Here is a 20,470-nt window from a genome sequence, read left to right as displayed (position 1 = left end):
GCTAAATACTCTCACAAATTAGAGGCGCCAGAGAAAAAGAGTATAGCTAGAAAATGCCAAATAGACAACAGCTTCTCAGTTTAAAAGAACCTGAGAAGACACAGCAACCGTAGTAGGGTATAAAAAACATTCTCAGGAAAGTTCATGACTTGCAGGATATTATTTGAGTGTACTGTACCAAGTCCAGATCAAACATTCCATATTCTAAAGTTCTTTCCTGATTTTAGGATAAAATAGCTTTTCGTTTCATGGTGTCTCTCAGTGTTTTAATGTTCCTCAATAGTCTTATCATTATGTTTTCTTAATTCCTTCAACTATTGAAACTTTAACTAATTAGGTTTCAATTCTGATACCATTGGCTAGATTATCCATAGGTTTCAATGAAGTGGCTCCAAATATTCTGCCCCTAAACCAGGAGTTCCCATATAGAAATATGCCTAACACTAATACCTAATACCTTCAAATAGATTGCTTCTGTGCACTTGTAAAGCAGATTTGGCCAACAAAGTCTTGCAATAGCAAACTTCAAGTCCCCAACTCTATGTGTAAATTTTAATGTCTAAACTGTTTATTATTTAGCTCACAAAATAGACTCTGTCAGCAAAACTACTCTCAGTAACCCTGAGCAATTAGAATACTTGATTGCAATTCCAAAGCCACTAAAAATTTCAGTGAAGAGACTGTCAAAGGAGAGTTTTTTTTATCAAGGATTCTGCATAAAACACTCTGCATCTATGTCAGTTATATTACCCACCACTACTTCATACAAGTAAAAGACTTTATTCTCTCCAGTTCAAATTATACTCTTTCCCCCAAGAATAAAAGCACCTAGTCACTCAAATAGTGTGCCATTAGTGAAAAAGCCAAATTTCTACATAAACTCAACCTTTTATTGAACACAGGTTCTGCTTATATTTGTTCAGAACCAATATAAAATACATAATGATAACTATGCTAGAAGGCATCGATGTGGTAGCCCTGTAAAAACCAAGTGCCCTGAGTGTAAGCCAATTCCAGACCAGGATTACTGTAGGCAGTAGGTAGAAGCTTCCATGAAAAAAATCTTCAAAAATCTTTGTAAATAAAAACAACCACAGAGGAAAATTCTCAAGCTAGTTTCCTACCTGATAGACTAAGTAGATAAAGGGATTGTTTTTCCTATGCATGGATCATTCAATCATAAAGTATTATGTTTCATTATATATATCTTTTAGGGAAATTTGAAGACAGTTAACTATAAAGAGGCTGAGTTTTAATCAAACTCATATTTATTATAAGGCAATACAGAAGGTAGAACATTCATTAAAGTGTCTAAACCAATTGTCACCTTCTTTATCCAAGATGGGAGCATCTAGTAAATTTCTCTCAAATAAATCTTGCTCCGGTGAGGGCATCTCTATGAAGCCTTAGACCAGGGGTGGGGAACGATGGCCCCTTTATGACTTGTGGACTTCAACTGCTAGCTTAGGAATTCTGGGAGTTGAAATCCACAAGTCATAAAAGGGCCATCGTTCCCCATCTCTGCCCTAGACTAAGAGCTTGTTTGAGAAGATAACAATTCTGAAGAACTGTAGCAGAGGCAGCTGGAAAGTGCTGCGTATGGATTATTCTTTTAATTTAGAAAAATGGAAATTTGGGATAGAATAAAACTTTAAAAAAAGCTGTTCTAAATCTTTTAAAAGACTAAGTTTCACCAGGAAAACAAAAATTTGCTGACATTAATGTTTCAGTTAATCAGTTGCCAGCATTTCAAATACTCTTTCTTTATGTACCTATCCCTTTTTAATAAATCCCAAATTGATTCTTTCTCTCCAATCGGGCAATCTGAATTATAATCCTAATTATATTGTCAAGACAGATGAATGCTCCAAGAAAGGTTAAAGGAGGAATTGTTATTTAATGTCATGGTGCTGATCTGGTGACCTCTCTCTTTAGTTTCTGCTTGAGACAGACCATTTATCAGGGGTAAAAAAAGAAGCCATTTTGTCAGGAAAGGTCAGTGACACAGGACTGCCATATTTCAAGTGGCTGGAGTGAAAGAATTAATCCTCTTTTCAGTTAAATGCATTAGCCCTTTTAATTAAATAGAATTACATTAAATTAATTAAATTAAGTTAAATGCATAAACCCTTTGAAATCTTAGCTCAGTCATTATCCAAGTCATATGATCATTACTTCACCAGGTTATGTCTCATTATCTTTTCATAAGGTAAACATTATTGTATGGAAAGTCTGTCTGGAAAACAGTTATTACTGTACAACTATTGAACCATAAGCCCACACCTCAAAACTCACAAACCTGTCTCATATTTAACACCTTCAGAAGAGCTTTTGCAACTGGTATCTCCTCAATAAGCCAAATGCAATTTTCATATTAGCTTCTGCTGATATGCATGAGCTCCAGCCCTTTACAGTCTTATTGACCAGTTACTCATACCCTCATCAGCAAAAAAAAAAAAAAAAGAATCTATTTGCATAGAATTAAGAAAGTCTCCTATTTTCAATAGTTCGTTAGAAGTCCTGCAAACTAGGAAGATGAAACCAACTTCTTTAGAAAGCAGAGAACCATGCAAGCAATTATAGAAATAGTTCTTCTGTTCCCCGTTTTTACAAGCATCCATTTCCCTGCTACTCCTCATGTATGACAATATCATAATATAGAAAGCAGCGTCTTGTTCACAATCAGCTAGTTTCAAGCACACAAGCAAATAACCATATAGATCTCAAACAGCTGGCAAATTAAATATAAAAATGTATGTTCTTATAGAAACTTATTATTTTGTATAATATTACTAGCTTTAAGCGCTACCGTATATGCAAAAAGGCAGGAAACAAATGTTAAGACTAGGTAGCAAATCACACCCTCCTCCAATACTGATGGGAATCATTTATTTGCCAGATAAACCCTTACTATGTCCCCAAATTTCCACCTTGAAAAACAACATCTGAAAATCCATGGTTGCAGTTGGCTGAATAAAGGATTATTAAGCTCATCTAGCCCATCTTGTCAGCATCAGGTATGTCAAGATGAAATCAGGGTAATCTAAATTTGTAAGTCAAAGAAGCCTACAGGTTAGTTACGGCCCAACTGTGGCAGAAAGCAATAATGCACATATGTTTTATTGGACAGCTGACTGACTCTTCCATCTCCAACATAAAGCACCCATCTCTATTTTAAAAGCAATAAAAAGAATATAAAGCAATCATCTCTTGACAGAGGATGCCTCTGCTATTAAATTGGTAAGAGACAGTATCAGTCACTGAGAGAAAATTAGTTGCTCACATAAGAAAATTGGAGAAAATTTACTATTTTTTCCTGACACTTCGGCAATAGACATAGCTGTGCTGATAAATCCTGTTTCAAGGATTCTCTCTCTTTTCTATAATTGAGGATCTAGGACCTCTCTATGCAGACACCACTGCATAATATATAGGGTGAACTTTGGTTATTGAAATATGGGGAGCCATTTTTGTCTTTTTAGACTTTAATTTCTATCATGTGGAGATAAAATGATATAACATAGCTGGTCACCTATGGCCATTTGACACTGAAGACTCAAATACACTATGGAATCCTAGGGATGGTATGACCTTATTGATACTACATGATGTAAGATACAAATCAGCATTACACTTATCAGAACTTACCATTTTGTCCAGAAAGATCACCAAATCCTGAGGTAAATAAGCAAAAAAAGTCAGACATTAACATCAAGTTCTTCTTGAGAAAAATCCTCTTATTTTGTCTTCCACTGCTTAGTCCATCCTAGGTCAGCCCAGCCCAGATTGAGAGCAGCAGGAACACAACATCATGCATATTCTTAATGCCATTTGCACTCTATCATAGTTGAATTTTAACAGATCGTAATAGTGCACTTTGGGCATGCAGCCAGTTCAATTTACCTGGGGTAGACACTGTATCTTCTTCACTTAAAACTTAAAACACCATCCATATATGAAATGAAATCTTCCTATGGCTCCCACTGGTCACCTTCTGAATCATACTCCACTAGTTTTGACAGAAGTGTGGATCCTTTCCAAGTTGAAATTCAGCTTTTCTAACTTAGGCTATTTCCTAAAGTCCAGATGGCTTCAGGGTAGGTGGCGACACTCTTTCAGTAGAAACCTGCATCTTTTACTAGCTCTTTTTCTTCAGTGCAATTGCTCCCTGCCCTGTCTTTGTCTACATGGAAAAAAGACTATCTCTAAGGATGGGCTTCTCTCAGTGATGGAATGAAACTTCCTTCTGGGCTGTAGTATGCCAGATACTGTATAAAAAAGCAATATGGGCCTATCTAGTTCATGAACTTTAGATTCCTTATTACTGATTTAACAGAAAGCAGACAGATAATTTATATGTATGAGCATAGCATCTTCTGCCTTGCTTATCAAAGGCTTAATTGTCCTTGCAACCAAAAGTATAATACAGGAATCTCACTGTTAGAATGCTGCCCATGAATGTGGTGTTCTAAAACCATAATTACAATTCTGCAAATTCTCACACAAATCACCAGTTATTTAAAATGTTCAAGGACATTGATGTTTTAGAGCTGGATGAACTAACAATTCTCAAGTGTGGATTGTTAGCAGAATTGAAAAAGTGAGGAAATCACTCTCATTCAGCTTTAAACAGCTTTGGTAATATGGAGGAAGAAAAGCTGGCTAAGTTACAATTCCTGTAGTATAACTCACTAAAAATCCATGTGATGTGATTTATCTACCTAGGAAAAAGCAGTAACTCTTTATTTTATAACCCTCAATTCCTAAAAAATAAATGGGCTATGATGTATACATAAACTAGATATGCATCCTGAAAGTTCTGTCGACTTTTTTCATTCCCATACTTCCTGTTATTGCTGGAAATCCCATATCCGGCTAGAATTTGTTCTGGATTACCAAAGCCTCAGTTTATCTGCTTCTGTCTCTAGAACTTATTGAAAATGCACCAGATTTTTTTTACTATAATAACAATCACGGTACTGCTGCCATTAAATAACTATAACAATAGCAATAGCAGCATATTAGCATCTTCTTGCCGAGCCAATGTAGCCTTATACGAAGTATGGCTGAGTCAGATTAGCATATGAATGCTATTCTTTCCTATCTCTTGTGCATAGATAGTTTTCAACCCACAACCATCCATTTAGCAACCATTCAAAGTCATGATGATGCTGAATGGTGATTACAGTTGGTCCTCGGAGTTCTGCTGTCCCAGCATCCCCATGCTTTAGGACGTGCATTGCTTAGTGATGGAAAATCTGGTTGCAATTGCTATCGTTAAGTCGAGGACTATCTATAGAGAAATCTTGCATGTAAAAAACTAAGCTATGAGTTATATACATGGAAGTTATACACTTGAAGTGTATCACATCAGTCATATTCTTATGGCTTTGTTCACTATTGAATACTCAGTTGCCTGAATATAGTTCTCGCTTACTGATGGCAACTGGGACCAGCATCTCCATTGTTAAGCAACATAGTTGTAAGGTGTGACATTATTTGTCTGCGATTTCAGCAGTCTCAGCTGCTATCAATAGATGAATCTCACATGGTCGCAGTTTACTGAAATCACATGATCACCTTTATAACCTCCTGTTAGCTTCCTCATTAATTTTGTATATCAGAACACAGCAGAGGTCACAAATGACATCATGTGACTGTGGAGATGCTGATATACTATAATACGAGGATAAATCATAACCCTCCCTTATTCAGTGCCATTGTAACTTCTGATGGTTGTTGAACAACCATTTGTGGGGACCACCTGTATTGAGGTTGAGCTTCTTTGGTTTAAATACTTCTTTTAACTATTTTAATGTTAATATACAATAAATGCTATTGAGTGTATCTCAATCACGACCAGTGAAGGATATATTATTGACGATCATGACCTACCTTACAAATTTCTTCCTGAGAATATGCTTCTATATCTGCAACAAAAACAGATATTATTAAAACCACTGTATATGCCCATAAATTGATTTTAAAATGCAAGACTTGCCATGGGCATCTTCATGTGTGTAATGCCCCTCTGAAACTTTCAACTTAATACCCTAGGTGGACTTGTTTTCGTAGACTCCACAAGGCTGAATGGTAGAGTAGAAGATTGTTGAATTAAGACTGGGGAAAACCAATTTCAAATATTCACTATACCATAGAGTAGAGAAACAAAAAGAAAATGTCCTATTCAGGCTATGAGTGACATCCAAGGAGCATTTCAATTTCTTAGTTGTGTTGGCAGAAGGCAATGATCCATCCACCAGTCAGCAAGCCTAGACTTTTCTTGGAACACATCACTGCTGGAATTGCCATTACTTTGATCTACCCCTCTCTCCTATCCATCCAAAACTCTACATGCATGAGCACTCATGTCCCATGACAACTTAGAAAGGAAAAAAGGAAATTACAGACTCTGGCAAAATAGAAATATCAACCTTACTATTGAAGTGAGAAGTTTCAGCCAGCTGGAAAGTTTCCACCAAAACTTAGAATAAAATTAAACTGAATTTTTCAACAACAGAGCAAACATATTGACCATTTAAATTCCACCTTATCTCTGGGCTATTGAACAGAACCCTGGTTTGGAATCTTGCACCCTGAAGCTCTTGAGACCACAATATTATTGCTAGAATTTAATTCCTTTTGGGGTCATGGACCTTGCATAATGATGACACAACAGCTTCCTTCAGGATATGACATGCACTCAGAAGAAACTCTGAACATAACCAATTAAGGAAGAAAAGGGCTGTGGGTGGGGAGAAATGAAGAAGCAAGCTGTTTTTGTACTTCTAACAAGCTTCAAAGGATTTATGTCTGCCCTCTACATCCCTAGTAGCCACCAGAACCCATAAGTATTCCCTCCTGTCACCTGCTCAGGGCAATTTAATGTCTTTTTTCCACTCAGGGCTGTGTCAACCTTCCATTTTAATCTCTTACAATATCCTTTACATGTCATCACTCTGGTAGTGTGGGAAATGAAATGACAACAACCAGATTGGAGCACTCTTGTTTCTTGCCACTGCTGCTAAGATTGTCCATGAGCAGAAGTCAGGGGCACTGTGCCTTGAAAATCCTGGAGCAATTTTACAGCCAAAAGCAAGAAGGACTCTTACAATTTGAAATGTGAAATATAAATACAACCTGATCCTAGAATTTTCTGCAAACAATATAAAAAGAAAAATTTGCTACATTTCAATTGTTTTGACTGCTACTGGAACTTGTTTACTGACACATAACTGCGTGCCCACACATAGTCAGAGAAAATAATGCTTGGCATTTCGATAATGAGAGGATTACGAATCTAAATATGATGAGAAAATGTCATGCTTACTTATAAGTTCTTCCTAATTGTGTTGGCCAACCAAGTGACACACACATATATAAAGTGCAGGTAAATCAATAAAATGTTTTAAAAATCATGTTCAAATGCAGTGTTGATTTGGGGGTTTTGTTGTTCGATATACCAGAAATGGCAAAATGGAGCAATGAACTTTTATACTTAGCATCATGCCAAGCATTCAAATAGTTGCTTCGTTCTACTTCATGCCATCTATGCTCTACATAGTGCTGCCCTTGTAGGCTATTCAAAGCTTCAGTTAGTTCAAAATGCATTGGCCCAAGTGGGAATAGGCTCAGTTTGCCTCTATGAGAGTTCTACTGTGGGTGTATTGACTGTTAGCTGGCTTCTGAATGCAATTCAAGATGCTGGTTGTTATCTTAAAAGCCTTGTTTGACTTAGGCTCTGGCCAGTCAAGGCTATTATTTTGGGGAAAGATTCCAGTCTTATAGTTCTTGACTTACAACAGTAGTGACCATTCAAAGTTATGACGACACTGGAAAAAGTGACTTATGACTGTTTTTCATACTTGTGACAGTTGCTGCATCCCTATGGTCACGTGATCAACATTCATACACTTGGCAACTGATTCATATTTATGACCGCTGCAGTGTCCTGAGGTCATGTGATCACCTTTTGTGACCTTCTGACGAAGTCAATGGGGATTCACTTAACTGTGTTACTAAGCTAACATCTGCAGTGATTTACTTAACTATGACAAGAAAATAGGGCACAACTCAATAACTGTCTTACTTAGCAACAGAAATTTTGGGGTCAATTGTGGTCATAAGTAGAGGACTACCAGTAAGCACTACTCTACATGTATGCCTGTACATTGAAGAAAACGTTACCGGAAATGGCATACATATGCAAAGTTAAACTCCGATATCTCTATATCTACTGTTTATTCATTTTCCTTAAATAATTCAAGATGGTTGAGATAGATTGGGCTGAGACAGAATTTCTGCCCAAAGTCACCCAGTGAGTTTCCAAGCCTGAGGGTAGAGACTTTTCTTCCTTTTCTTTCCTTTATCAAATTTATATAGCTGCCCATCTCGCAACAAGTGACTCTGGGTTGCGTACAACAAAGCTTTTATAGCTAACATTCCCAGTCTTAGTCCAAAACATCAACCACTACACCAAACTGGATTTACAGTGGTAGAGCTGGGAAAGGCCTATCTTGGCTTGTGACCTTTGAGAGTTGCTACCAATTGCAGCAATATTTACTGCATGAAGCCAATTAATATGTAAGCTTTAAAAAATGCAAACAGAATTGCAGGGTTCAAATTACAGCAAAGGTACAAGGGTTAGTTAGGAAATATTTAAGCTCTTTGCTCATCTCTTGGATTCTGATAGAACAGTTGATCTCAGGGTCTTCAGAGCAGGGTTTAAATAGATTAAGGCAGTGGTTCTCAACCTTTTTAATGCTGCGACCCCAAACGGTCGTAAGTCGAGGACTAAACCAGTCGTAAGTCAAGGACTAAACCGGTCGTAAGTCAAGGACTACCCAACTGGTCGTAAGTCAAGGACTTTCCCTGCCCGGGAGTGCCGCGCATGCGTGGTTCCGCCCCCTGCGCCGGCCGAGGCGTAGCTGGCAAGCGGCAGAGACGGAGCAGGCCAACCACCAGCTGGCCCAGCCCAAGGGAGGTAAGGCACCTGCCGGAAAAGGGGGGAAAAATGGCGGACAAAAAAAATGGCGGACAGCCTTTCTTGGCGACCCCCGTGAAATGGTCGATCGACCCCAAATGGGGTCCCGACCCACAGGTTGAGAACCACTGGATTAAGGGGTCAATGTCGCTGTAATGCACTTTCATTCATTTTAAATTATCACTGTGACTTCTTTCCTTGGCAAGATGTTTCTTGTATTGCAAAGACCCATCTGGAAGTCATGATTGAAGAACAAGTGGCTTAAATACCACATTTAAAAAGTGGACCAGTACAGTGAATCTGTTTTAAAACGTGCGCACACACACAGGAAACATACCTGGTGGACCCACAGAATCTCCATAGCCTTTCATTTGCAAGGCAATGACACGGAAGCCAGCATCAGCAAGGGCAGGAATCTAACATGGAGAAAAAGACAAAAGCAACCTTGTTGGTGCACAGGTAGTGTGGGCCTGTCTTCCTATAACCCAAAACTTCCATGTAAACATTGCAGCTGCCATATATTATACATGAGAAATGAATATACCAGTGTTTCTCAACCTTGGCAACTTGAAGAGGTATGGACTTCAACTCCCAGAATTCCCCAGCCAGCACAGCTGGCTGGGGAATTCTGGGAGTTGAAGTCCATACCTCTTCAAGTTGCCAAGGTTGAGAAACACTGGAATATACCTTTTCTTTCAAGTAAGTTGAACTTATTCTGAAAGAGGGCATTCAAGCAGATTAGGAATAAAAATGCTTAAAAATGGTGTCACCTGGAACCTCCAAGAAAACCAGGACTCTGGAAATCCATGGCAGAGGCAAATCACTGGACCACTCCCCATCTCCACAAAGTGCAACTCTGTGTCGGGCTAAAGGCAGGAAGGAAGGAAAGTTTGAGTCATAATTATCAAAGGCAGAAGAAACTGAATCTCTAAACTTCCGAGTAAATTGCTAAAAGGTAGGGCAGGTGTAATAACAAAAACAAGAAAGAAAATGGCTAAATGGCACTATTTATATGTAAAGGGAAAGATGGGTTGAAAAGGCATTTGCTGAGCTGCAATGAAGAACTTGAGAGAGACAGAAAAGAAGACCAGATCTGCTTTCAATTAATCAATCAGAATAGACCTGGAAGGGACCTTGGAGGTCTTCTAGTCCAGCCCCCTGCTCATGCAGGAATCCCTATATCATTTCAGACAAATGGCTGTCCAGTCTCTTCTTAAAAACCTCAAGTGATGAAGCCCCTACAACAGGGGTGTCAAACTGCTAGCCCGCGGGCCGGATGCATCATGCTGAAACCGTGCCTACCCCAGCTCCAGCAAGGAGGAAAAAGTCATGATACGTCACAACACGTCACGCGACATAGTGAGTTTGACACCCCTGCCCTACAACTTCTGAAGGCCAGCTATTCCACTGGTTAATTGTCCTCACTGTTAGGAAGTTTCTCCTTAATTCCAGGTTGCTTCTCTCCTTGATTAGTTTCCATCCATTGTTTCTTGCCTTGCAGTTGAATGCAGTCACAAGGTAATGGCATCGGACCTGGTTATCTCCGAGACCGCCTTCTGCCACAGATTACCTCTCATCGGCTGATACGCTCCCACAGAGAGGGTCTCCTCAGGGTGCCGTCAGCCAGACAGTGCCGGCTGGCGACCCCCAGGGGGAGGGCCTTCTCTGTTGGAGCCCCCACCCTTTGGAACGAACTACCCCCAGAGATCCGGGTGATTCCGGATCTCCCCTCCTTCCGCCGCGCCCTCAAGACATGGCTATTTAAGCTAGCAGGACTGGCCTAAGGGGTATTTTAATTTGGTTTTAAAATAATTTTAAAAAGAAACGGCCAATAATTAATATTTCATTTTAATTACATTTTAAATTTAGTATTTTGTATTGTTATCTGTTTTAACTGGCTGTAAGCCGCCCTGAGTCCGCCAGGAGAAGGGCGGGGTACAAATTTGATAAATAAATAAATAAATAAAATAAATAAATAAATAAACTGAGGCCATGTCTTGCTAGTTATTTGGGATGAGTTTAAGCCTGCTGCTTGCACTATATGAAATGACTAAACACACATTACATGATCTTTCATTTTTGCATGATCCAATCACAATAAACAGAATTGTTTCCCCCACTGAAAGCAATTAAAATGTCAATTTTAAATACAGTCTTTTTACCATTACCTTGATTTTTACAAATCCGTGGGCTACATCCTGGGGCTCGCATGCTGAAGGAAAATATTCTTCCTGGTCAAGAAGCTGTGGAATAGTTAATTAAATGAGTGAGATTTCAAGCACCACATGAGTCTGCTCAGGATGGGGATCTATTATGATTAGTGACCAATCTCTATGATGTTTAGTAACAAGATTTTTTTTCCCCATTGCTACAGTCTTTCCCTTTAAAAAAATCAAGGGAGATGTCAGGAATTGAAACTAAAGCTTTCAACATACAGAGAGCATGCTCACTACTGAAGGAAGAGCTAGTACAGTGGTGGTGAACCTATGGCACGGATGCCAGAGGCGGCACTCAGAGCCCTCTCTGTGGGCACGCGCACTGTCGCCCAGTCCTAGGCCTTCAGCTGGGTTTTATAAAACCTTTTCGCTTTAGGCCTCCGCCGCCGTGTGCAAAAAAAAAAAGGTTCAATCAATCAGTCAATTTCAACTTCTCGCAGGGAAAAAAAAGATCTTGCAAAGTTGGAATTGATTGATTGAACTTTTTAGTCCCACCCAGTCTGCCGTTACCACCGCAGCCATGCCCACCCAATGGGCCACACGCAGCCAATTGGCCACACCCAGCCAATGGGCCACACCCACCCAGCACCCGACGATGCATAAGTCGGTTTTGCGTTGCAGTTTGGGCACTCGGACTCTAAAAGGTTCGCCATCACTGAGCTAGTATCTTTTTATTTTAAACATTCATAATCTTTCTCTATCATTACAATGCCTTTTGATGCCACTAATTAAAAAAGCAATAGTTAGAGACCTAATGCATAAAATCTGGCAATAATTTCAGCAGACACACAATAGCTGAATTGAAAGAGGACAAAATGCAACATTTTTCATTTCATAACATCAAGAGAAGGACCCAGAAAAAAACAGTGGATCATCTTTTCTGTACTGCTCCCATAAAAACTAAATAAACACTTCAACTTGAAGGAGATTTTACTTACTTACTAGTAACGGTTAGCTGAATTAAGTCAATTGCACAAACATAAACTAATCATACTGGCTAGGTTCACACAACATACTTGAATGCACTGAGCAAATCTATCTATTCCAGCAATAAATCAAAATTGAAAATGGATGGATGGATGATGAATGATGAATGGCCAGTACTGGAGGAAAATGTCACAAAAACGCCAAATATTCAGACTAACAGTTCTTGTAATAAATATAGATAATAGAGGAGCTTTAATTGATGCAAGTATGCAAGAACCTTCTGCTAAAATAGTTATTTTTTGAATATCTACAGCAGGGGTGTCAAACTCGCAATGTCACGTGACATGTCGTGATGTATCATGACTTTTTTTCCATTGCCGGCAATGGGGTGGGCGTGGTTTCAGCATGACGCATCTGGCTGTGGGCCGACAGTTTGACACCCCTGATCTATAGTATAACAAAAAGGACTGAAAACCCAATTAAAAGAGTAAAAAGGAAGCTCAAATTCATTCTGCTCAATTCCTCATAAAAATTCCATTCCTGGAAGATAATGAAATCCAGCTAAAATGATTTAAAAGCCCATATTTAAATTGCCTGCTTTTAAAAACAATCGTGCTAAGGGAAAAATGCCCTTCTAAATTTTTGTAGCACAAATCCCAGCAATTTGCTTAGTGCAAAGGTAGAAAGAAACCTGGATCCACAGAGAAATGCAAATCTTTGCATTTTGTTTTTTAAAGGGGAAGAAGCAGATCCACTTTCAAAGAATCAGCTGGTACGTGAGTTGGATGAAGTATTTTAGGGTAGACACAATGAAAGCACTACAGAAAAAATGTGTCCATTCCAGCACAAAGTAACCAGATCCTGCTGGGCCTGAAATGGCCAACCACTGAGTTAGGTTTACAAGATTAATATTATATACCCAGGCATATGAAAATCAGCAGTCCTGGGCCGCCATCTCTTGCCTGGTTAATCTCTTCCTTGGTTCAGCTATTGTTATCATGTTCATCTTGCAGATTAGTCAAAACAGTAACTGTACAGTAGTAGCAAAAGAGGCATGCAAGCTTATGAGCTACACAGAATCAGCTATCAGTCAGGAGAAATTATAGTAGGTTCCATAGTTCTTAGCCACACATATAGTTATCCCATGAGAATGGACCCCAAAAGAGATGGAAGTAGAAAGGCAACAGCTATTCCAGAAATTGCCCAGTTGGATTCTTTCCTTCTCTTCCACCTGCCTGCCCACAACCCTAGATATTGCCTGTAAACAGTTCTAAGGAAAGGATCCTAGAACTTTTATTTCTCAGGAATGGTTGTTATATTGTATTTACAGTTGTTTATATTGCTTGCAAGCCATTTTGGGAACACTGTGATCCTGAAAGGAGGAATATGGTCAGTTCTTTGACAGCTGCCTCAGTCCAGAAGTCATTCTTCCTAAGCAAGATTTTCAGAGCCTTCTTTACAAATGTTGCTAATTTTCACTCCAACTGTTATGTATAATAGTAAGGGATGCCTGTAATTGCAGTTTGATAGCCTCATAGTACCAAGCCAGCCCTTTAACTATATGATGGCATCACTTTAAAGATATCTATACCAGCCTCGCTAGCTACTTCCAATTCATAGAATTGTTTTTGATTATTAATGCCCTAAATATTTTGGATCCAAATTATCTAGAGGACTTCCCACTCCTTTACAATATAAATCTGGGTACAGTTTTAAGACAACTCTAATCACTCTAATTATTGACTTCATTTTTCAAGTCAATAAAATGCACCAAAACGCTTTGTAGTTGTTCCATAATTCCTAATCTGTGGAATTCATGCCTGAAAAAAAATATAGTGGGCCTTCCTATCTTTGCTTTGAAGAAAGCTTTAAAAGTTTGTTCTCTTGACTTGCTTATTTGTAACAACCCTGTAGCAAAGATTGAAAAACAGATCCATATGAGATCAAAGAAACTGCTCAACCAAAGCCAAGATAAGAACCACTTACCTGAACCCCAGTCAGATCTTGAAGCTGCTTCAAAGCAGAATCAGCATCTTTCACCAGGATTGTTGTCATCCCCATCTTCTGAGCAGGCTTTAAGTTTGCACCAATGTCATCCAGAAAAATAACCTAAAGTGAAGAAAGAATCAGGTGAAGGGCCCATATTCTACAAAAAAAAAAGTCTTTATTCAGGCAATCCAGAGAAGTGGAACTTTGCAATATGTACTAAGTATGCAAAATGAATTTACAGAACAGGAAAGAATAAGATATAAAATATTGCACTGAAGCCTGCCCTCCCTCAAAATAAAGGATCTTGTTCATTAATCCCCCTATGTTTAAAAAGATCAATAGCCACTGCTGCATAAATTTTTAAACATATCCTCAACCATTAGAACTAGAATGTGAAGGTAACAGGGAAGAAGATTTAGAAAGAAAAACTAGACAATACAGTATTTCGGAGTTTTTTCTTTGCAGAGTTTTAAGCTTTTTGGGGAAGGGGGGAAGAGGGGGAAATTAAGATCTGTGGCATGGAGGACTAGGTTAATTCCATCTTTATCACACTTATTTGAGGCACATAGTGTACACATTACTGGTTGCCCTTATTAAAATGTTTAATACAGCAAATCACAGTGTTGCCTCTATTAGAGAAAAGATGGGAAACTGCCTATCTTCTAAGTGGAATTCTAGTCAAATCTCCCTCCCTCACAATTACTTTTCAAAGAAATTAAAAAGAAAAATACAATCTGCTAATAGATCTCCAAGGTTTTATTAATACTCAAAGTACAATTGTGTTTAATAGGCTTCAAAGTGTTCCTCTGAGGCAGGGGTGTCAAATTGCTGGCCCATGAGCCGGATGCGTCACATGGAAGCCGTGCCCACCCCAGCTCCGGCAAGGGGGAAAAAAAATCGCAACATGTCACAACACATCACACCCCTGCTCTGAGGTTTCATAGATTTCACCTCTGAAATCTAAACTGGCAAGAGAGAACCGAATCCCAATAAAAATATATCCAGACCATGACAAAGCACCTTAGAACATTATCATCTCTACTACAAACTAGAAGCTGATGTAGTGAATGATGCAGACAGACAAAGCTGGAAATCTGTTAGAGAAAAGGATGAGAAGTCACTAACCTCCTCAGGCGTTGCCTTCAGTTCATGTAATGTATACTCATAAATCTTGGGATCTGGTTTCTGCAGGCCAATCCGACATGACTCTATCACCTTGTCAAAATATTTCCTCAGCAGACATAAGGCAAACCCTGTGTGATGCCTGCTAGGAGTATCATCAATCCAGTTATTTGTCAGGACAGCAATTCTGAAACCTGAGAAGGGGTAAGAAATTGAATAGATGAGGAGGAATGAAAATTGTTGGGGGCAATATGCTGACTCTGTAAACCACTTAGAGAGTGCTTTAAAGCACTGGGCTGGAGAGCTGGGAGGAGAGCCCCACATTTTGTAACAATTGGTGAATGTGATTAATGACAGCACATTGGGAAATGCAATTGTAACTTTATAACCAGGGGGAGGGGATTTTTAGTCTTGGGTTCACCTTTGTACATGCCGATATCTTGTTTTCTAAATAAAATGTTCTTTAAGGAAGAAATCCTTGCCTTGAAGTTCTTTTAAATGGTTTCATCTATTGGAACCATGACAGTCATATTAAGAAAAGTCTAGAAGTTTAGAGCCCATTCTGAGCTAACCTGCTTATTACTCTTTCTTGCTGAATAAAAAAAAAGGGGAGGAGACAGCTGATACCTGTGAAAATATCACTTTTGGTTCCCATCCCAGAGTCATGAGCCACCCAATCAAGGTCAGGTCTTGCAATTTCATGATCACAGCAGGGCCATGAAATCATGGCACCAGGTTTTGATAAAAACCATGGGGTTGTTATAGTTTGTTGGAAGCTTCTGCTTAGAACAGTGTTTCTCAACCTTGACAATTTTAAGGCATGTGGACTTCAACTCCCAGAATTCCACAGCCAGCATTGCTGGCTTTGGAATTCTGGGAGTTGAAGTCCACATGCCTTAAAATTGTCAAGGTTGAGAAACACTGGCTTAGAACCTAGCATTAGGTATTGGCTGCCCTTGAGGTATCTCTACTGTAGTTATTAAGGCGTTCCTAACACCTTGTAAGAGAGTTGGCTATCATCTGGCTTGGTATGTATGCTTTTTATTTTATGTTTTTAAATTTGTATGCTTGAGCTAATAATAAAGCTTAAAATTTATTTATTTACTGGCATTTGATCACTACCCTGACACTTGGCAGAAAAATATCATATACATTTGAGAGCCAATTTGGTGTGATGGTTAAGGTGCTGGCCTAGAAAACAGGAGACTGTGAACAACAACAACAACAACAACAATAAATGATAATATTCATATGCATGAATAAGCAAACCTTGAATTTTTAACCAAAATAACCCTCAAAATGTTTGTACATTTTAATTTTCACAATTGGCTTATAGGCAGGTGGCACATTTTTCACAGTATTTTGGCCAAAGGTTTGAAGGTCAGATTATCTGTGAGAATATATGGATTTTTTTTTTAAAATTACCATATATACTCTCAAATAAACCCATCGATGGATAAGTGAAAACCAATCTTTGTAGTAGTATTTTACAACCTAAAATTCTTTGGCTTATCCTTGAGTATCTACAGGAATGATTCTTAAAGCTAAAATAACTATAAAAAGCACAGAGGACATGCACCTTCTTGGAAAAGGCAATTTACTCTTTCCCCTTCATTCTCATGCAGAGAATGAAGGCAGGGCTTTTCAACCTTTTCACCCATTGTACCACTTTTAGGATATGGCAAAATCCGAGTACCACCAGCCGCCTGGCAAGGTGTCAAAAACGTGATGACCAAAAAAAGGAAAAAAGTGATGAAGTACAGGTAGTCCTCAACTTACAACAGTTCATGTAATGACTGTTCGAAGTTACAATGGCACTGAAAAAAGTGCCCCCCAAGCCACAGCCGAGCAAGACACCTGCCTGCCCACCCGGCGGCGCTCTTCCTCCTGTCTGAGGTTTTCATTGTTGTGAGCATTTCTGTAGAAGATTGGCAGCGGGGGTGGGGTGGAGGGGGTTTGGTTTTTATTCCCCCCGTCTGCTGGGTGGTTGCAGCAGGCTTTGGTCACTTCACATGACCCTGGGACACTGTGACCGTCATAAATATGAATCAGTTGCCAAGCATCTGAATGTAAATCACAAGACCCTGGAGATGCTGCAACATTCCAGCTGATCGGCACTTCTTCTGGGCTCAGCAGAAATGCCAGGATCAGCACTGAGCTCCAGCTGGAGCCTGGCGCTGATTCTGGTGCTTCCACTGAGTCCTGACAGCCCCAATGAAGCGTTGATCCTGGCGCTTCCGCTGAGCCCTGACAGCCCTGCAGCTCCAGCCATCTCTTGCTCAGGCTTGTGCGGTGCTGCCACCGGTTCAGCTCATTCCCTGCTACCACTTTTCTAGGATGGTCGCGTACCACCTGCCAGGTGCCAATGTACCACAGGTGGTACCCGCCTTGTTCTAAGGGAGTGGTCACCTTCTCAAAAAAATAGAGTATTTTGTTTAAAAATTACTGAATTGATTTGACAATAAATAAAGTGAAATAAATAGAGCAGGCATTATGCCACTGCCCTGTACAACCGAAGTTTTACCATTTTTCTTGAGAAGCATAGCAGCCTTCAGGAAGGGTACACTAAAGCCACTTTTCGCCATCATTTCGACAAAGTTCTCGCCCAATGAGAAGTTTTCAGGGAGGGGGATATTAGAAATAGAAGAAACTTTCTTGCAATCATCTTCAAACTCAGCAATAAGCTAAAACAGAGATTAAAATACAACTATTTTTATTTTAACACAAACAGAGTGGGACAGAATAAAGTGATAAGGATATCCATTGTAAGCATATTAAACAAGGAAGATGACTTGGTTAGGAATAGAAGTGGAGATACTTCATAAGCTATAAAGGAGCCTCTGGTTTGGGCTTCCTGAAAAATCCCCATATGATGGTTCCTAAATATTATATTTCTAAGAAATGAAACTGGTGAGAGAAAAAGTAGCTGTTCTCACAATAGAGAGAGCACTGTGCCAGCATAGATCAGATGCCTCCCAAGGCCATCAAGAGAATGGTCAATAATCCACTTGAAACATGGGGAAAGGGGGAAAAGTCTAGAATTTAAATCCCGTATCATCAACCATGTAAGAGATTTGGTTTACATGTGCTTCAGTGGTTAGAATTTCTATGTGTACATAATTTTGCTGGGTAATATTTTTGTGAGCTTTTTGCCAAGCCAATATCTGAATATTTTGTTTTATTTTATTTATTTTTCAATTTAAACACTGTCTCATTCCACACTGACTGCAGTGAACAAAATAAAGCATCCAAGATGGGAATCTGCCCAAATAACAGAGAAAAATATATACAAAACATAACTATCAAGAGCCGCCATACACGCTAGCCCAAAACTTGGGAGAACAGTCAGATATTTAAAGGCTTCTGGAATGACATAAAGGTGAGAACTACATGGATCTCAGAGGGAACCTCATTTCAGAGGGCAGGCACTGCAAAAGAGAAGGCATACTTCCTGGGTTCAGATAGATTGTGTTGTTCAAAGAGACAAGGAGCATGGTAACCCTGTAGGTTTCTACTGACTGGGCAAAATTACAGCAGATAAGTGGTCCCTCAGATAACCAAGCCTCATGCCACATAGGGCTATGTAGGTGATAAGTAGCATCTTGAATCATACCTGGAGGCACAGTGGCAGTAAGCACAGCTCATGAAATAGAGGAATCTCACAGACAAACCCTTAAGTGTTTGGAGACCTGACATTTATAGATATGTCTCCATGAAGCATGACAATATGGATGTTAGCATTGTATTGATGTGGCACTGTCTATTCTGAAATATATCATTCTCCCACCCCACTTTAAGTCCAGTCTCAGCAAAAGATCATTCATCCAGAGTTCATTTAATCTGGCTGTACTAGGAACTGAACCTGGAATGTCCTGTGGGGCCAGGAGATCCCAAGTTAAAACATATCCTAATTTCTTCCTACTCCCATCCTTTTTATTTTTTATCATTTTTAATAAGATTTCTATTGATTAGTTTATTGTTCCAGGATCCTTTTTAGTTGAAAAGTGTGATATAAATACACATTAATTAAAGCAGTCTCAGACTGTAGTGAAAAGTGGCTCCATAGTGCTTTAAAGCACTCTTTAAGTGGTTTACAAATGTCAACATATTGTCCCCAACAATCTGGATTCTCATTTTATCAACCTCAAAAGGATGGAAGGCTGAGTCAACCCTGAACCAGTCAGGATGAACTCCTGGCTGTGGGCAGAGTTTACCTGCAATATTGCATTCTAACCACTGCGCTACCACGGCTTCATTATTTGACTAGGTAGCAGCATTAGTGCTACATCTGCTAGAAAAACAACCAAACTCAGAGAGCACTAAGGACATCACAGTTCAACCCTGAACTACAAATATTTTTTTCTATTGGTAAAACACACATTGGAAGTAAATGGTGAAATATTTATATTCAGTAAGGGTTTCTGATGTCTTGAGTGTTTTTCAACAGCAAACTTGGATTGTTAATCTATTTCAGTGTTCCTCACTTATAAGTATAAATTCTAATTGATGGCTTATGATCAATTCTATAGATAATGAGTTTTTAAACTGTGTATTAATGTCTGATCTATAGAAACCCACAAACCTTTTCTGATCCATAAGGCTATCTAGAATGCTCAGGTTCAGGCATTCACACAAAACAGTCATCTTGGAGGGATTATCTGGTAAGTAGGGGCCATCCAAGCCATTGGCCTCATAGGAGAACAAAGGAAAGACTGACTAGTGGATACCAAGAAAGGCTTTGCTAAGCTCAGTGATATTTATACGCATCATCTTCATGACTCACACAATGTTGATGACAATTGCTTCACTCCTACACTGTACTTTTGCCCTGCTCTAGGGAAATCTCAGAATTCAGCCTGAAAAGGGGCGTTGTCTTACCTGAACGCCTTTTCTCAGCAAAGAGGAATGTAGACTCCACGTGTGGGTGTAAATTGTCCTCTAGCCCAATCAGACCAAACAATCAAAGTCGCCACGCCCCTTCAGGGTCTGAGCATGCCCCAGTTTCGAAAAGGGCGAAGCCAGTGATTGTTCTGAACGACGTGATGGCTCCTGAAAAATTGACACTGACCTGACTGCTAACTGAATAGGGAGGGAGTGGAGTCTACATTCCTCTTTGCTGAGAAAAGGCGTTCAGGTAAGACAACGCCCCTTCTCCAGCAAATGGAGGAATGTAGACTCCACGTGTGGGACATACCAAAGCCCTTAAGGTCCCATGGGAGGGATGCAGGCCGGT

General features: G+C 39.4%; 1 protein-coding gene across 1 annotated transcript in view; it reads right to left on the bottom strand.

Moving 5' to 3' along the window:
• LOC107296270 (bifunctional epoxide hydrolase 2-like) overlaps positions 1-20,470 on the bottom strand; it is a 61,489-nt gene that overhangs the window by 29,280 nt on the left and 11,739 nt on the right. Inside the window, exons 3-10 of the mRNA XM_015825617.1 lie at positions 17,762-17,921; positions 15,241-15,431; positions 14,113-14,235; positions 11,152-11,226; positions 9,754-9,849; positions 9,321-9,399; positions 5,896-5,930; positions 3,649-3,675 (exon numbers count right to left, since the gene is read on the bottom strand). Of these exons, the coding sequence (XP_015681103.1) occupies positions 3,649-3,675; positions 5,896-5,930; positions 9,321-9,399; positions 9,754-9,849; positions 11,152-11,226; positions 14,113-14,235; positions 15,241-15,431; positions 17,762-17,921 (786 nt within the window). The remainder of the gene's footprint in view (positions 1-3,648; positions 3,676-5,895; positions 5,931-9,320; positions 9,400-9,753; positions 9,850-11,151; positions 11,227-14,112; positions 14,236-15,240; positions 15,432-17,761; positions 17,922-20,470) is intronic.

The sequence above is a fragment of the Protobothrops mucrosquamatus genome, unplaced genomic scaffold (genome assembly GCF_001527695.2).
Source record: "Protobothrops mucrosquamatus isolate PMUCROS unplaced genomic scaffold, P.Mucros_1.0 scaffold2718, whole genome shotgun sequence".
Taxonomy (NCBI): domain Eukaryota; kingdom Metazoa; phylum Chordata; class Lepidosauria; order Squamata; family Viperidae; genus Protobothrops; species Protobothrops mucrosquamatus.
Note: the sequence above shows the minus strand (reverse complement) of the source record. Positions and strands in the feature narration are given on the sequence as shown.